Source organism: Limulus polyphemus, unplaced genomic scaffold, assembly GCF_000517525.1.
Source record: "Limulus polyphemus unplaced genomic scaffold, Limulus_polyphemus-2.1.2 Scaffold3473, whole genome shotgun sequence".
NCBI classification, from domain to species: Eukaryota; Metazoa; Arthropoda; class Merostomata; order Xiphosura; family Limulidae; genus Limulus; species Limulus polyphemus.
Genome location: NW_013669083.1, coordinates 7,987 through 25,876, shown reverse-complemented (window position 1 = coordinate 25,876; position 17,890 = coordinate 7,987). Strand labels below are relative to the sequence as shown.

At 34.9% G+C, this 17,890-nt stretch overlaps 1 protein-coding gene across 1 annotated transcript in view; it reads right to left on the bottom strand.

Moving 5' to 3' along the window:
- Window positions 1–216: 216 nt before the first annotated feature.
- Window positions 217–17,890, bottom strand: part of LOC111088279 — a 25,054-nt gene continuing 7,380 nt past the window's right edge. Inside the window, exons 4-5 of the mRNA XM_022397934.1 lie at window positions 5,686–5,841; window positions 217–1,043 (exon numbers count right to left, since the gene is read on the bottom strand). Coding sequence (XP_022253642.1) covers window positions 795–1,043; window positions 5,686–5,841 — 405 coding nt within the window. The 3' untranslated portion in view covers window positions 217–794. The remainder of the gene's footprint in view (window positions 1,044–5,685; window positions 5,842–17,890) is intronic.

Sequence of the window (17,890 nt, the reverse complement as noted above, 5' to 3'; positions counted from 1 at the left end):
TCTATATAATAAGTATTTGTAATGTTAGATCACGAAATGCAACACAATGTAATGTGTTCAAAGGTATGTCTGGAATGTGAACGTATTTTGCGCGCGTGTTCCTCGGTTGTACAGTGGTAAGTTTGCAACACTAAATTAAGAAGTTCGATTCCTCGCTGTGAACAGAGCACAGGTAGCTCAGTGTGTATCTTTGTGCTAAAAAAAACAAACCAAAAATCTGCGAATTCAACTTTATTAGTATTTTATTTCTTACTGAGAATAATTTCATGTATTTTTGTGGATTAATTAAAGTGTGCCTTAAGTGCAATAAAATGAGACGACAATGTGACGCAAAACTTGACGTTAAACACAACATTGTCATAGAACGATCAGTAACACAGCCTTGAGTTTAATAGGTGCTTCGTTGTTGCCTAATATACGATTTTTAAGTGGTTATTATCTTTACGTATCGTTTAAGGATACTCCCCCCATACAGTAACATTCAGTAACGCTCAAAATAGCCTTCTTTCAAGCGTTACATACTGTTTGAAAGGCCCCTAATAGCCTTTCTATTTTAATATTCTTAGTTTCAGCTGTTTTTTTTTCTATTCAAATTGATTTTACAGTTAATCATCTAACAGAATACAAAGTTCTGATGAACTAAACAACTAAATAGGCCTTTATAAATCATCAGCTTGAAAATATAAACAATATTTGGTAATTTATACTTTATTTTTAGCAAAACCTTTGTTGTCGGTGAAGTACTATGTCAAGTTAGATGAAAAGCCAGATTATGGTAATTAATTTATTATACATCAATACGCAGGAGACCGTTCGTCTTTAGACAGTAGTTTTCTTCTTTGAAAACCTTCTCGCTGCAGTACTCCAGACAGAGAAGATAGCTTAGATCGATATGAAGTCCTGGAAGGCCACAGGCTATAAGGATTAGAAGAATTTATAAGAGAACATCGGAGTCCTTCTCTGTAAATATCATCTGGAACTAGAGGTTTTTCGCAGTTGGTATGCAGAATGTCTGAGCCTTCTTCTTCAGGTGCCATTTCAACCTACAGCATATAAATAAAGTGTAATAAAACTACACAAACTTAGAGTCCCTAAATTTATCAAACCACAACATTTCACTTAATATTTTAAGTTCCACTTTCATAGGTAAAAGCACAACTACAGGGGGAAGCATAAAATAATTTAGGTCTAATAGAGGACAATATATCACTTCCCTGTTCATGGGAAACAAGTTAGCAATTAACAAACTTACGGCCAACTGAATTAAGATTCTCTACCGAACAGCACCTTATGCATACGAGAGACAAATGGTCAAGTCAGAGATCCCTAACGTTCAGGTATAACCGGAGGGAAGTATCTCTAACGTTCAGGTATAACCGGATGGAAGTATCTCTAACATTCAGGTATAACCGTAGAGAAGTCAGTCAACCACTCGAAGGGCTTTGTCCAACTTTTCTAAACTGAATAGTGGGATTAACTGTCATTTTTATAATGCGGTCATATCTAAAAGTGCGGAGCGTGCTCAGAAACATCACTTATTGAACTCCGAACTCTTCGACCTGTAGCCCAACTAACTTTTGGGCCACGACCTCCCGTCCCCTACATGGTCGTATCGCGTAAAAATGTGCAAAAACAGTAATGTAACAATAGTGTTCTAAGTAGACATAACATACGTAAACAGAAAGCAACAAATAAAGCATACAGAATACGACGAAAAATAGACGAAAATTTCAAAAATTGCGAGATAGATTAGTCAAAGCATAAACCAGGGCGTCAAGTGCATTTTTGAAAAAAAAATTACCTCTTCCTCCACTCACCATCTCTAACTTTTGATTCAGTTATAAAATTAACACTTTTATCTTTACCATCTTAAACAAGACTTGATGTATTCATGAGAATTAAAATTTAACAATAAAAAATACAATGAACGTAGTATTAAAAAATAAGTCCTTTTTTATACTTGATATACTAAACTTAGATAATGGGTAGTTATATCATTATCATCTTAAACAATGACTGTTACGTCGATGAACAAATATTTCTTGGACTGTCGCAGAATGACGCAAACCAACACTGTTATTCGACTGTATAGCAGTTTCGCGCATACTTAAAAAACATTTTTATCTACTACAACTGAATGATCGCCTTAAACAGATATTTCCTGAAGTTCCTGTTGTTTCCTTCCGGAAAATTAGAAGTCTAAAAGTTACCCTTGTTCATATAAAACTCAATTACATCTCAGCAAAGAATGGTTGTCATCCATGTAATAAAGCTCGTTGTCAAACCTGCAAATTCATGAAATCAATGACTCTTTTTCTAACAAGTACAACCAGAGAAACTTTAAAATTTCTAAAGAAATTACTTGCACAACACAAAATACCATTCGCCTTATACAGTGTAAAAAAATGTAATCACCAGTATGTAACATGTACCTAAACGATTCTTAGGGAATGTTTCAACAACCATAAGTCTTCTATTAACACCAAAAAATATCTCCCTGTTGTTCAACTCTTCAACCAACCCAGTCATTCTATTAGCGATGTTACTCTCATCGGCATTGAAACCGACTTTAAAACTATGGCTGATAGAGAGGTAAAAGAAGCTTATTGGATTGTTGATCTGAATACTGTTCAACCTTGTGGAATCATATCTAGATTCTGGAATCAGTGATCTCTGATCATTGGTTTGTTCCCTGTCAAACAGATAATTCTTATTTATTTAATATTTTACGTGTAGTATGAACTTTCAATGTTTACCCCTAATCTTTCTAATACTTACTATTTATTTGTGATAATTTCCCATGCTTGTCTTTAGAAATTGATCTATTTAAGATTTATTTTTCAGTTAATCTCCACGTGTCACCTTTATTTCACTTTAACAACACTTAAGTATACTTTTCTTGACCATTTGTAAAACAAAACATTTCTAACATCTTTTTTCATATAACGTTCTCGTTTCCGCCGGCCGTAATGCACCGGAAATGAGACAACCTTAACAAATGTACATTAAAAAATATACAAAAAAGCCCAGGTGACCTTCATGACGTCACTCAATTCCCTTTATATAGCACTCACTCAGTTACACCACCATTCTCAGTTTACCCCTGAAGAAGAAAGTTCCCCCATTCGAAAGCACTCGAGTTATAGGGTTTTATCTTTTTTTATCAATACTTTTTGAATCTACGTGTTTTTCTTACATCATGAATGTATAGCAGGTGAATCATGGGTTGATCAGCTTGCAACTCTTTGAGAATCTTTAAACACAAAGATAATTGACAACAGAAAGAATGATTTGAATTTCATGTCGGCTCGTCTTATTGCTTCCCTTATCCCTTTGAATTTGATACTCTTAGGCATTGTCTTTGCGTCCCTCTCTAATTTTGAAACATATTCCCTTATCCCTGATCGCTGTTCAACGATATGCCTTAAGGCTGGTTCAATGCTCAGCCAGCGATCATGTGTGTGCTTTATAAAGACTTCCTCTGGAAATTCAAGATCTATTTGTACGTTTTTGTAATCTTCCTTCTTACAGACGAGGTCGTGAATAGTTCAAATACATATATTACTAATTATTCTGTTTCCTGACCATATTTTGTAATGCCCTTGCTGAAGGCATTGTTCATTGTATGAAGATTACATGTACCTACACCAACAAGACCATTCCATTCTGAACGAGCAGCTTTGAATAGCTTGGAAACTTCTCTAAAGATTGTGTTGCTAACATTTGGTCCATCGCTACCCAATGCAACTAGGGATTCCAATGACATGCAATTATTTTGTAATGTTTCCACCATGCTCTTGGCAATAGACTTTCCATCTACATGAGAGAAAAACAATGACTTGTAATAATTGCACCATACTTCATCATGGGTTGGGGACCAGTACCTCTTCAAGTGATCCATTTGTTTATTTACTTGTGTATGAGTTGTCTCATTTGAGTGCAACGAAAAATAGTTATTTGAATTTCGTACATCATATGTCAAAGTAGAAGTGAAAGCTTGACTCAAACCATCTGATAGTGGGTAAGATAACTTTGTTCTACTCATACTGAAACTTTTCGCTACTAGGCATTGAACATCCCTTTGAAAGATTCAGCAATACCATCACATTTTACTGTTGGACAATACACATTTTGCTACCCAGATAACTTCTGCACACAAGGTATCCTCTATTTGTACAGTGTAAGTCAGAACTGTGGATTTATCTTTTCCAATTAATGTCCCAGATATCTGAGTAGAAGGTCCTGCTTTTTCACCTGGAAACTCTGTACTTGCACTTTCAGATTTCAGTGATTGGTTGACGTTTAAATGTGAGTTTTGGGTGTATTTGGTGAAAGAAGGGATTTACTTATTGTATGATGGGATCCTGTCACATTTAATTTCAAATTGATACATTTTCCTTGATATAAGGTACTTTCTTTCACAAGTTCAATTCATGTCCATTTCCATCAACCTCAAGCAATCACCTTTCATTAAACTTGGTTTCGTCTCCTGGCATAATTAACAAACTCTTACCTGAAATAATTATTGAAATTTTAGATAGCCATGACAATTTTCTAAAACAGCTTCAGTTGTTGGATATTTTAACACATTTTTAACATTTCTTTGAAAAACATCTAGAAAGGTTGCTCTAACTTAACATTTGCCTAACATATATATTCTGAACTTTTCTTCCTCCAAAACTGATGAATATTTCTTTTTATTACCACAATAGTACTTAATAGCACATTTCCCCATGCTGATGATTTTATTATCAGAATCATGTTTTTAGTTTTTCTGCCAAAAACAAAACAGTCCATTAAAAGGTGAGAACAATGGTTTCCTTGATCTAAATGGATCCAGGTAGTTTATCCAACAACTGAGGCTATTAGTGGCTGGGTTGGACACGGGCGCCACACCTGAGAGAAATACAAATATATTGAAGAAAAAGCAGAAATCTAAAAAGTCTTAAAAGATATAATTTTGTAAACGAAATTTTGTAAAATGTTTACATTAAGTATGTCACTTTTCTTTGAATATTTGTATTTTAAGAAGAAAAAAAACACAAAGTATAAGAAACAATGGGTATTTCTGTGAAATATATAGGAACAAATAGGAAAATATGGGAGTACTTGACGCTCTGAAAACTCGTACTTTCTTACTGAGTTTGACCTGAACATAACGTGGTTTCCAAGATCGATACATATTAAACTTAAACTTACCTTTAATTACCAATATTGATACATTTCAACATAAGCATAATGTTAAGATAAATATATTTCGACCTGAACAAAACTTTAACTTAATTTAATTGTCATCAGATATTAGTATATTTTAACGCTGAATTTTATATATAGTCCCTTCGGAATTTTCAAGAATTAGAAGAGTGTATAATAATAGTATCCCAACCACACTACGTTTGTCATATCCATTTGCCGATGATGTGTTCCACTCAATCCAGAGCTCATCAGACTAATTAGGATACAACAAACACAGTAGTGGTCGGAATACCATTTATATAACCCATTTGTTACAACAACAACTGTTATGATATAAATGCCTTTTTTCACACTATAATAAAACTTTAGTTTCTAATTCTGACAAGATGGTTTTATATCTAAACATAAATTTCTTCTCTAAGATCGATATTTTTCACACCAAAACTAAGAAATATTTTCTCGGTTAATAAATTCCCCACCGAAACTTACCACTACTTTTCGAGGGAGTTTCCGGAATACACTGCTTCGAACACTTCTGTTTTTCCTGAACCTTTTCTGTTTAGTTCCACCATCACCTTCGTCCACACCGTCATTCATTAAACTCGGTCTATAAGTAGTTATGCGACTGAACATTTTGTTCAGTACCTGGAATTGGACAGGTGTAAAGATGTGAATTAGTGATTATTTGTGGATCATCACTATAAAAAGATCTGGCAGTTTCAGGAGCAAAACATTTAAATGTAGGCAGTCACCTTTTTTGATTTCAGAGTCGAACTAACTAAAATGAAGAGGGTAAAAAATTCTGACACTTTAGTTTATATACTATCACGTAATATCAGGGACAGAGGGTTAAAATGTGTTAAAACAAAGATACAGTAGCTTTCTGTTATGTCCCCCGCCTGGAATCGAACCTCGAATGTGAGTGTTATAAGACCGTAATTTTCCTTTCTTTACCGCAAACTTTCCGTTCTCCCACCAGGTAACTATAGTTTTTATTGTTATATTAACTATTATATGGTATAAAGAGTTCGACTTGACTTGTTTCATTACGTAAGTTTATTATTCATATCTAGCAATATGATAAATATCACGTGTCCTCCCCACTTCAAAGCACTGAATTGATTTTTGCTTCTTCCTTCCAAGTTAAGTTTTGTTACTTACATCGCCACAGAAGAACATATAAAAATAGACAATCGTATACCTCTGGTTTGAAAGATACAACAACACACACACACGTATATATATATATATACGTTAAACCGTTACCAGTTTGTTGATCAACGCAGAATTTACTTACTTTTCTGTATACTTAATGTCTCCCCTCCCAAGTGGCATAGCTGTAAGTCTGCAGGCTTACAACGCTAAAAATCGGGTTTTGATACTCGTGGTGAGAAAAGCACAGATAGCTCATAGTGTAGCTTTGTGCTTAACAACGACCAAATGACCTGTATACTTAATATATCTGTTATATAAAGTAATTTAGTTTGGTAGGCTTATAAATAATCTCAAACAATAAAACGTGTTTCGTAAATAGTTATTTATGTTAATGAAATGGGACAATTCTTTAGCTACAGGATGATCTAATATTCGCTGGTGAATGCAAAGTGTTTTCGACATGCAATCCCAAAATGGCTAATTTTAACACCAGAAAAATCGAAAACTGTTTATATCACTGCTTGGAACCTGCAAGAAGGTATCTTTGTACCAAATCCTTTGTAAGTTGGTTGAAATACTTAAGACATAGTTCAGAAAGACAAATATTACGCTTTCTTTGCTGAAAAATTGAGCAAGTCTGAAATGAAAAATACTTGTAGCAAACCATATATATATATATATATGTACTTTACCAATTTCACATCTGCAACATATACTTAACGTCTTTTTTATTTCAGGCTACTGTGCGTATAATCAGTTCCCTTTGACAAACAATTCATGATAAAATCGTCACCTTATCGTCATGAAATGGTCATCCAAGAGACGCAAAAGGGGCATTGAAGCAGTAGAGGACTCTCTAGAAGACAAACATGCAAATAGAGAACTATGCATCATACATTGCAAGGAGTTCACAGCATTTCACTCGCTTCACATTGGAGAGACCAGCTATGCTTAAAGGTGGAGCAAAATCATTCAAATAGCTGAAGATAAAAAAGACTTCGATGTGCTGTCGAGTTAAATAAATCTAGGATCCATCATCATGGTGAAGCACCAACCTCAAAGCTGCCTCATCAAAAGCTAATATCGAACGAGCACACAGCGAGGCTTTTGAAACTGTGTGCCATCATTTACAGAAATGCTGTTATCAAATTAGACACTTTATGAGAGAAATCTATGTGACACACCTAGAAGAATCAGATCACTTTGATCACTTTACAGCATCAGGTTCTATTGATATAAGCTATGGCATCATGCTGCAAGAAATAGAACCTTTTATTGAGCAAGAAGATAAACATGATACTGAGAAACGCAAAATCATTGTTCCTCCAGCAACCTCCATCCAACAAACCAAAGACAGATCACTGAAACTCGACAGCTCACAAACTCTTCCTGAATGTTACATCACACAGAGGCAGAGCCTATCCTACAAGGTGCGAAGATGGGCATGTGTGAATGAAGAAAAATCACACAAAGATGTAACCTATCAAAACCTCCTGTGGGTCCTGGCACATACGCACAGTGCAAAGACAGGTCAGGAGTTCCAATGAAGGGTTGGGTTCAACTAGAGAGAAAACATCAAAAAATCACAACAATCGATTACTACCCAATTACTGGGTACAAGGCTGTACAGGAATGTCTCAGATACTCTAAAGAAGCACCAAAAGAAGAGGGACAGAAGTACGCCATTACAACCTACAAGTTCAAAGAGCTGTAAAAACCACATCAAGGTTTGGCTTGTCACAAGTACACTGCTTGAAGCACTTGAATGGCTACTACTACAGATTTTCCTGTCAACAAAGCAGGAGCATCAGCTGATGTCGAACCTGTCAGATGAATCACAACACCTCTTTGAGAGTCTATTTGATTGTCCCACAAAACAATCATTAACTACCGTAGTGAACCATAAGGTCACTAGTTCACAGATCCACAAGTATTTGAAGTTCAAGTCTGATGTTGCCAAATGTAAACTTGGAAAAACAGCACAATTGTAGTTTTCGTATATGAACCATGTATGGCTGGTTCTGGAACTACTGCAAGCAGTAAAGACTAACAACTATCCGCTGTATATACATAGCATCTACAAGATGGCTGACTTGTTCTTTAGTTTCGATGGACATAATTATTCACGGTACCTAACCTTTTTTTCAGTATTCCTGACCAACATTGAAGAAGAGCAATCAGTGGCAAGATCGTTGGTTCACGGGAACAAATGTGCAGTCTACAAAACCATGGAAGAAACATTCAGGAAGCATGCAAAATTCCATGGTGGACCAGGGAGATGTGGTGCTGGTATGACTGCAATCCTTACAAACTTCAATCCTTATCAAAGATGGATGAAAAAAACATATGAAAGGGCACAATTCATAGACGCTACATTCGTTAAAGCTGATTTGCTGTCTGATTCTCAGGGTTGGAGAAAACACAAAGAGCTGAGACCAGCAGAAATTAGCAAGAGCGAATGACTGGTCACTAGAACCATGGACGCAATTGACAGCTTTCTAAACCCATTCAACATCACAGATCATGATAAGCTCTACTGTATTTCTTCAGGTGTCTCTACTCCAACTCATATTGAAAAATACATGATGTCAGTTGAAGAGTTATGAAAACAGGCCAAAGAAAAATTCATCACTGGAAGACTCGATACTAAAGACCACTTCTTTGAACCAGTGAAGAAATTGAAATTGAAGACGTTCGAATGCATGAACAAGTTTGTGAAACTGAAGACTACACCGAACAGAGTTGTGAGTTACAAGCAACACAGCACTGTGCCCATACAGTTGCTGGTTAAGCCACAGCTAAATAAAACTCTCGATATCGAAGAACTGATAAAGTATCCAATAAGTCCTGTTCCTTACAGCATTGGCACTGCTGATGGTTACTTGGCGAAAACCGATAAATTGAAAGGATTCCAATATTTAATGAAGGATGTTGATGATGCTCAAATTCCTGCAAAAGCATTAACACTAAGTGTCCACATATTGCAAGACATTCCTGATAACTTCAAGGAGATCTCTCATAGGATGTTTGAGAGTCTGCCCGAGAAGTCGGATCTCATCTTCAGTAATGACATGTATAAAGAAAGATTGATCAAAAGATGGAACGAGAAAGACATAGCTGCAGTGAAAAATTGACCATTAGGAGCCAAATGACCCAAAAGCCTGTAAACTGGAGGAACTTTCTATTGAACGGTGAGAATAAATAACAACTAGTTGCTGTTCTCAATGATGTGTGGAGTGACAATGAGTTTGCATCGAAATTAGGGAAGAGAAAAGTGGTAACAGTTGCAAAAGGCCATTTACTCTTGCTTGAAAAATCAAATGATGGGAAAACAATCCAGAAAACAGGGATACGTCTTTGCTATACTAACATATGACATATATTACTTATATGAAATACGAAAATTTGTGTCTTTGTAATTAAGCACAAAGCTACACAACGGGCTATCTGTGCTCTGCCCACCACGGGTATCGAAACCCGGATTCTAGCGTTGTAAGTCCGCAGACATACCGCTGTGCCACTGGGGGGGGGGGGTAAATACGAAAATAAAGAGAACCACAAAATGTGTTATGATTAGCTAAAATACGCATAGACTGAAAATGGAAAACAAAAACTTAAAGTTGAAAGGATACAAAGTTTACTAGCAATGTTAAAATCAAATTGTAAAACTGTGTGATACTCCAGAGTACGCAAGTGTTAAACTAAAAGTAATAGTGTCAAGTGTATTGGTATGATGTATTTGAATGGTGGTTTAGTTACATGTACCACCCATTGTCTCTGTTCATTTTTGGATTTTTTTCGTTAATCAGTATAGCTTCCATATATTTTCTTTAAAATCTTTGTTTTTTTATAAGATAGAAACTTTAAATGGGTTTTGATGTTTTTGTGTTTAGCGTTCCGTGTTTGTATAGGAAGTGTTCTGCTGGGGTGGGTTTGTGTTGTTCATACTTATATAATGCACTGATGTCTTCTGAGATGCGCATGTGTAACGTATTTGATGTGGCACATTTGTCCTGCTCCGTTTTCTCTAGCGTGGCATTGTTTTTTTGGCATATTTTTTTTGTGAGTATCAAGAGTAAACTGATAGTTCTTTCAGTGTTTTATCAGATTTTGTTTTGCGTTATGTTGGGATTATTTAATGGTTTTACGAATCTTGGTTGTGATTGTGTTGTTTATGGAAGAAATGTTCATTGTGGGTGTTTTCATGTATTTTTGTTGTTGTTTGTTTTGGTTTCGGGCCTGTTGCTATTATAATGTTAAACATTTTTTGTGTTTGTTTGTTTGAATTTATGCACAAATCTACACAATGGGCTCTCTGTGCTCTGCCCACCACGGGTTTCGAAACCCGGTTTCTAGCATTCTAATTCCACAGACATACCGCTGTGCCACTGGGGGAAAACATTTTCGATGTAATATTCGGGGTATCCGTTTGGTAATAGTAGATTGTTAAAGTATTTTTTGTGCTGTTTGAATGGCATTCGGTTTCGATTTATATTCCTTAACTCTCCTATTATTGTACTACTTTGGACTTGTTCTGGGTGGTGTGATTTGTAATGGATAAATATCAGCTTCTCTGATATGAATAGAACTCCGTATTTGTCTGTCTTGGGATTATGTTTAAGAATGTTAAATTTCCTTCTACACTGGATAGTTTTAGTGTGAACTTGATTTATGAGTGGAAGTTGCTTAGGAAATGGTAAAGCTGCTGTAGTGTTTCTTTTCCATGATTCCATATATCAAATATGTCGTCGTTATATGAGCAATACACTTCTGGAGTTAAGCTTGTTTTGTTTTCTATATGTGTCAAGAGTCGTGGTTTCTAGTGTATGTATGACTATTATAGCAAATGTGACTGCTGCTCTGTTACCAATTGCTACTGTTTTCTTTTGTTTGTACAAAGTGTCTCCAAATTTAAAACAACTGCTGTCCTTTAGGACAAAATTAAGCATTGTGCGGATGGTTTCTATAGTGATGTTCTCTGAAAAAATGTGTTGATCAAGTGAATATGTGAAGTTAATGATACAATTTGTGCCTTCTTCTATGGGTATGGATGGGTACAAGGCGATTACGTTTTTCTGTCCTAACTGGTTTGTTATTTTTATTATGAACATGATTTTCTCGGAAATCTATCTTCATAGTGTGTGCCGAACCATATCACAGAATTGCTAGGAAATCATTATTTGTATAGTCTAAGATTGACTTTGCTGGTAATTTCAGAAACTTATTATAATGGAAATTGTAGTATCTAGCAATAATGCGTAATAAGGGTCATCAGATTCAGCACAGTCAACAATAAAGGTCTTAATTCTAAATCTGGAACATCGTTATTATAAACTACATTTAACTCCCAGTAAAATCTGCACCCAATTAGAATCATTCCTCGTCCACTTCAACTCTTAACTCTGCATAAAGCCAAGATTAAAACTAGCATCTTCCACCTCTCAAGTTATACACCTCTCAGTATCAAAATTCCTACTCATATACAGATACAAATACAATATTGCTGTTCAGATCGATCTGTCACTAAAGCATTATTAAAATCCCTTACACTCATATATTGGTATATATTCTTTTAACTTCTTCATTTTATTAATGGAGGCTAATGGTCAACTTTTTTGTCCTTTTGAAATTATTCGCCTTCTCTGACTAAGCTCTCATTTTGTTGTTGTCTTATGGGATTTTCCGCGTTAATTATCTAAATTAGTTTCTTGCTATGATGTGCTTTTTACATCATCAGATCTCTATGATGTCTTTTATTTACATCACCTATCAACGCCAGTTTGATTTTCAAAGTTATTATCGATTATTTATATAGTTTTATTTGTTTGTTTGTTTCATTTGTTCCAGAGGATGAAAAAGTCAAGGGCTTCTTGAAAAGCTGCCTTAAATGGCAATTATAACCTGACTTTTAGTATCTTTAGCCTCATGATAATAATAATCAAAAACAATACTAAGCATTTTGTCATCTAGTTCAAAATATTGACCAATATCATACGATTGATACATATATCTAAATCAGAAATAAGAGATCCATTAACCTTAGCTCTCTATAGGTGGGATGGCTTACTTTCCGAAACCGCTCAGGATACCAGGTTTCCTGTTTTGTGACTCACCTACTTCTTATAGCTGACTGCAGTCCTTTTATTTTGCTTTTTTTTTTCGTTCTTGCGATTTGTTTAACAGCTTTTTCACAATATTTCACGAGTTATACTTTCCACCAAGGTTAATTATTAAAAGCTTAGTACATGAGTATCTGACAAATGAACTTTCCACAACACACTTTCTCGCTTTTTGTGTGTCTGTAACTTAAATGTATTTCCTTTCCCACCTGATGAAAAACGAAACAAAATTGGTTTTCCGTTCTTATCAAAACACTAGGCATATAGACCTGCATCTGAGAAATCCAAGACACAGGTAATGAAATTAACTCACTCTCTCACACATGATCATTGAAAACTTAATTGCCAGCTTACAAACTCAACAGGAAATTTGCTTATTCACTCGAACCACGCCTAATTCTGTTTGACTATGCCCCTCATGCGAACAGGTACTCTGTGGTAGGACGAAAGGTCTGTTTGTGTAACATGGTCAATTACTAAATAATGATATAGTAGTAACTATATTTGCATTAATTAATAGGTATGTATCTCAGAGATGTTGATAATTACGTTCTAAAACTACATTTCAGCTCTAAATTATGTCAGCTCCTAAACACAAAGCGTGCACAGAAACAATTAATGTAAAATACAACGAAATCATATTTATCAAAGTTATTTGACTTCTAACTCTCAAACTAACAATGCATATAATTAAAAATATCATATACTAATTGCACTTTCTTGCATAACATTCGTATCAAAGTCATAACAATCCTTGATCGTCTTCTACGTTAAACAAAAGTACTTCAAAATTTACTTCAAAAGCAGAAAAATACGATTCAGATTCATCTGTCCAACTCACTTCTTACCCCTAATGATTTTTATGTGCCGCTATGTCCATGAAATCTGATCATTGTACTCAACAAATAAAGATAAATATGAAGTCCGATCTATCACTCAATTTACCACATATCTTAATCAGTTTGATTTTGAATAATCAAAGCTATACATAATGATCTTCAAGTCATATATATATAAGAATAGGTTAACTTTGGAGAGTAAAAGACAGCTACAAACACCATGCATATAACTAAAGATAATAATATTTAATACAACTTTGAAACACAGCTACGCCTTTCGAATTCTAGTTTCACCGCTAAGGCATCTTCTTAGTCTGTTTTTGTTTCTTGAGTTACTCCTTCGCTCTTACACCTTGTTATTTCAAACATTACATGTCAACTCTTACAATCTGTTCAACATTTACCATCTTTTACCCAATTCAGACACTATATTTCAAGACATTACTAATTTATTCGAAGGTAATTTACGGCGTTATTCCTTCGAATTAAAATGTCTTCCACTTCGTTCCATCTTTATACAACCATCCTTCTGCTAACTGTTCGATGTTTGGTGAACTAACCTTATTTATTTGTCTATTTTTCAAATTCTACATATTTGTACCGGATTCTCGACTTCTTTCCTTCGACTGTTGGTCGTTATTTGTTGTTTTTGCATTTTTCCTGCTCATCTTGGAATGGCGTGTTGCAAATCTATACTGTGGTTTATTTATTAGGCATGTCTATATTAACGTTTCACCATTAGCACTGTGTGGTCAGACAGCCCAAAAGATAACGCTACATTAGGATATAATGTCAATACAAACGAATGAGTCTAAAGCACCATTTTCTGTCTTCATGAACTATAGAGAATGAAACTGGTGTTCTTTTTCTGCTATTTCCTCCTCTAAAATAGCTCTGAAGTCACCTGCTGTGCACCCATGGACATCTACGCGTTTTGTTCGCTTAAACTTGGTCTTGGAAGAAAACATTCGAGTACATAGGAAATGTGGAATTATTGTCAAAATATAATGGCTAAGATCGACCTCGCCATTCTTCAAACAAACTTGTTAGAATTGTGGTGTTGAGCAACAGTGCGAATAATCATAGACATCAGATTGAATAAGATCAAGAATGAAATATATAATTCCAAAAGTAGCATGGGACCTGGAATATCGTTTTTATTATGCTAAGTTAGCCGTAGATACTAAATTATTAAGGTTGCTAAAACTGGTTTGTATAAGATAATCACTGGTCAGCTATGGGAGTTAAAAATTACACGAAACTTTTAGACAGACAATAACCTTCAGTGTAGAATGCATACTTTAAGTTATTTAAAGTTTTAAGATTACCAACATATACACAGAGTGTGTAATTATTTGTTACAAAAGTACTTAGTTTTACAAATAAATCTCGTCTGAACAAAATATCTTACCAAGCTTTGTTAGAGTATGAACTAGAAGGGCACTTAGTAGAGCACATACCTCCGTCACACAGAGTTATCAACGGACACGGACCATTTTTGGCAGGACAGTGATATATAATATTCTGCATATGTCCACCAAGTTTCATCACACTCCAATCATATTTGACTGAGTTGTAGAGCAAAAAGAGTATGAAAATCGGTCCCCATGTTAACAGGTAGGGATTTGTTGGATATTTGTGACCTTTACCTTCCAAAAACTAATTACTTAGCCGTTTTTGAGAAGTCCTGCTGACAAACACACACACACTCACACAGGGGTGAAACATAACCCCCGTCCACTTTCGGTGGTGGAGGTAATAACGTCAGCAAATAATTAATTACAAAATATATATATTTATAATGTGTAAGAAGCACGATTAAACTATAAATAAAGTTTTGCCTTCGAATATGTATGGAAACCTGTTTGTTGTACATTGTACATAAGATATGCATTTATATAACGAAGTAAATAATTTAGTTGTTATACTAATTTTAATTTTACAAATAATCAAGATGTAACATTTTTTGCAAATCAAATGTCAGAAAATCTCTAAAAGAATAAGTCAGTTATGTATATTAAAAGTATTAAACTTAAAGACTGAGATAAAACTAATTTATATATATATATACAACATTCAGAAAATTAGTTGTACTTAAGCTTTACAATGACACATTCTCTGTTGCAAATCAGTCATTCTGAATCGCTACTATACCAGGAAGGGTGTTCGTAAAAACGATTCATCATTCATTTCACTAAAAGCTCTACGAATACAAAAACATTAAAGAATGTGTGAATATCTAACATGAACACTGTCCATATTATCATCTGTCTGTTAAGTTGCTGTGATCTGAGTCTTCATCGGAAGAGCTTGGGTCGTCGCACTTCCCGCTAACATCTAAGGATAGCGATTTCTGTTGGAAGAATATATCCTTAAAACCAGAGAGGTTTCAGCTTTCCATTGACAAACTTCCGACCATGCTCTTCTGTTGGCCTTGGTATATCTGGTTGAAGGACATTGGCAGACTTCCAGATGCCAACTTGGTAATCAATCCGTCTATTGTGCTGACGTAATACTTTCTTACAAGGAGGTAGCTGATTAAAGTCGATGTTCTGGTTAAGACTTATACTGCCATCAGACCGTCCACATTTCTACTTGAGAGCAGCAAAGCATTAACACTTTTGTAACGTGGTTTGCCATACCTCGCACATGTCAACTCTTCCAAGCCTGCTTCTACATGATCTGGAATGGTTCATGAATTCCTTTGTATACCAAGAACTTCTTGGAATGCAGGCATCTTCTGAAGTAGTTTGATTGGTTGCACTTTACCAATACCCTTGAAAGCACTTGTTATGTCACAATGCGTGAACGCATGTAGAGCCATGATAGCGGTACCAAACTCTTGACAATACCCACGGGCAAGTTCTGTTATGTTGATAAGCCTTTTTTATTTCCAATATCTGTGTTAAACAGTATGGTTATCTCAAAATGTGTCACATGATGTAGGGCTATGAAGAATACATCACTATATGGACTTCTGATGCCTACAACTTCATATCCCTGTTCCTGACCATAAGCACAGTACAGAATGACTCGTGTGTCAGTTTATTCTTGAGTTGAGTACTTATATAGTTAGTATCATAATTATACTATAGTATTAGAACAGTAGTGAGATAATAATAATAATCTATACATTGGTAGAGGCATATTACGGCAGACTTGAGAAATATAACACCACAGGCAGTTTTATAGTTTAACCAATATTGTAATATCAAATAATTTTATGTCAGTTAAAATAAACATTCTCTTATAATTATCTGGAAAGTAAAGGTCGTTTTTTTTCTAACTTTAATATCAAAATAATTAACCAATCAGTGGAAGTAAGCATGGCTGAATAGACAACGCGCGCTACTGAATGTAAAAACAAATTATCACACAAAAATAAATTGATACTACAGGAAAAAAACAACAAAAAAAGAAACGTAATTTGGGCAGATCACACAAAGTATTGCTGATGTCAGAAAAAAGCTGCAACAACGTTATCATGACTTAATGATCAGTAAGTGTCTAGTTACAACACCATAAAAACAAGCATCTTGATAATACTTGACTCAAATCTAGATTCAGCTAGAGTTCGGTTTACGTTGATTTAAAAAACCGGATAGTACAGTTTCTTGAAAAAATAAAAATGAAAACCTTGGATAGTAAATAAGATAAGGTTAGGTCGATAATTTTAAAAAAATGACATAAAAATTTTTACGATGATGAAATTAGCTATAAAAGAATCTGTTTCAAAGCAAATATGAAAGAAAAGATAATTTTTAAGTAAGCATGGGAAAATTATTGTTTAAAGACAAGTTGTGGCTTAACACATTCATGAACTAAATTAGTGATATGTATATGTTTATACTTCTGTAAGTCATACTAACATATTGCATGTTCTCACATGGACTGCTTAGTTGACATGTTGATAATATCATCACGTTTGTTATTTGAATTGTAAAAATCAAGACTGCCTCTTACTTTACGATGCTTTTCTAGCACATCTAGTTTCTTGATCAAGAAATGATACAGTAGGAAACAACTAAAATCACTTTACTCTGTGTAATATCAAATACAGATGCTCTTGACAACCCAGGCTTTAAGAAGATGACAAGACAATTCAAAAACACCAAACAGTTTGCACCACAAGAAGGATGAGACTATGGAAACTTGCTTTAAATTCTTCATAGGTAACCATTTATACTTTCCTATAACAATGCCAAAGGAAACAAAATATCTCGAATTCCACTTTTCTGTATTTATAATAATAAAGAGACGTGTCTGTGTGTGTGACCACCATAGCTCCAAGAGAAAAGAACCTAGAAACCTGAAATTATGCACCCATACTAAGCGGACCCTAAGGGTGTACATCTGGGTATTATTACTTATCCATGTGTGTGCACGCATGCACATCTTTTTAAGGATGCAAGCTAGCAAAAAACCACATAGAAAATAAGTGGATCCTGAGGGTGTGCACCTGGGTATTATTACTTATCTTATCTACTTACTTGCGCGCATGCGCGTGCGCATCTTTTTAATGAGGAAAGCTAGCGAAAAATCACATAGAAAAGAAGTGGTTCCTTATATTACAAACTAGCG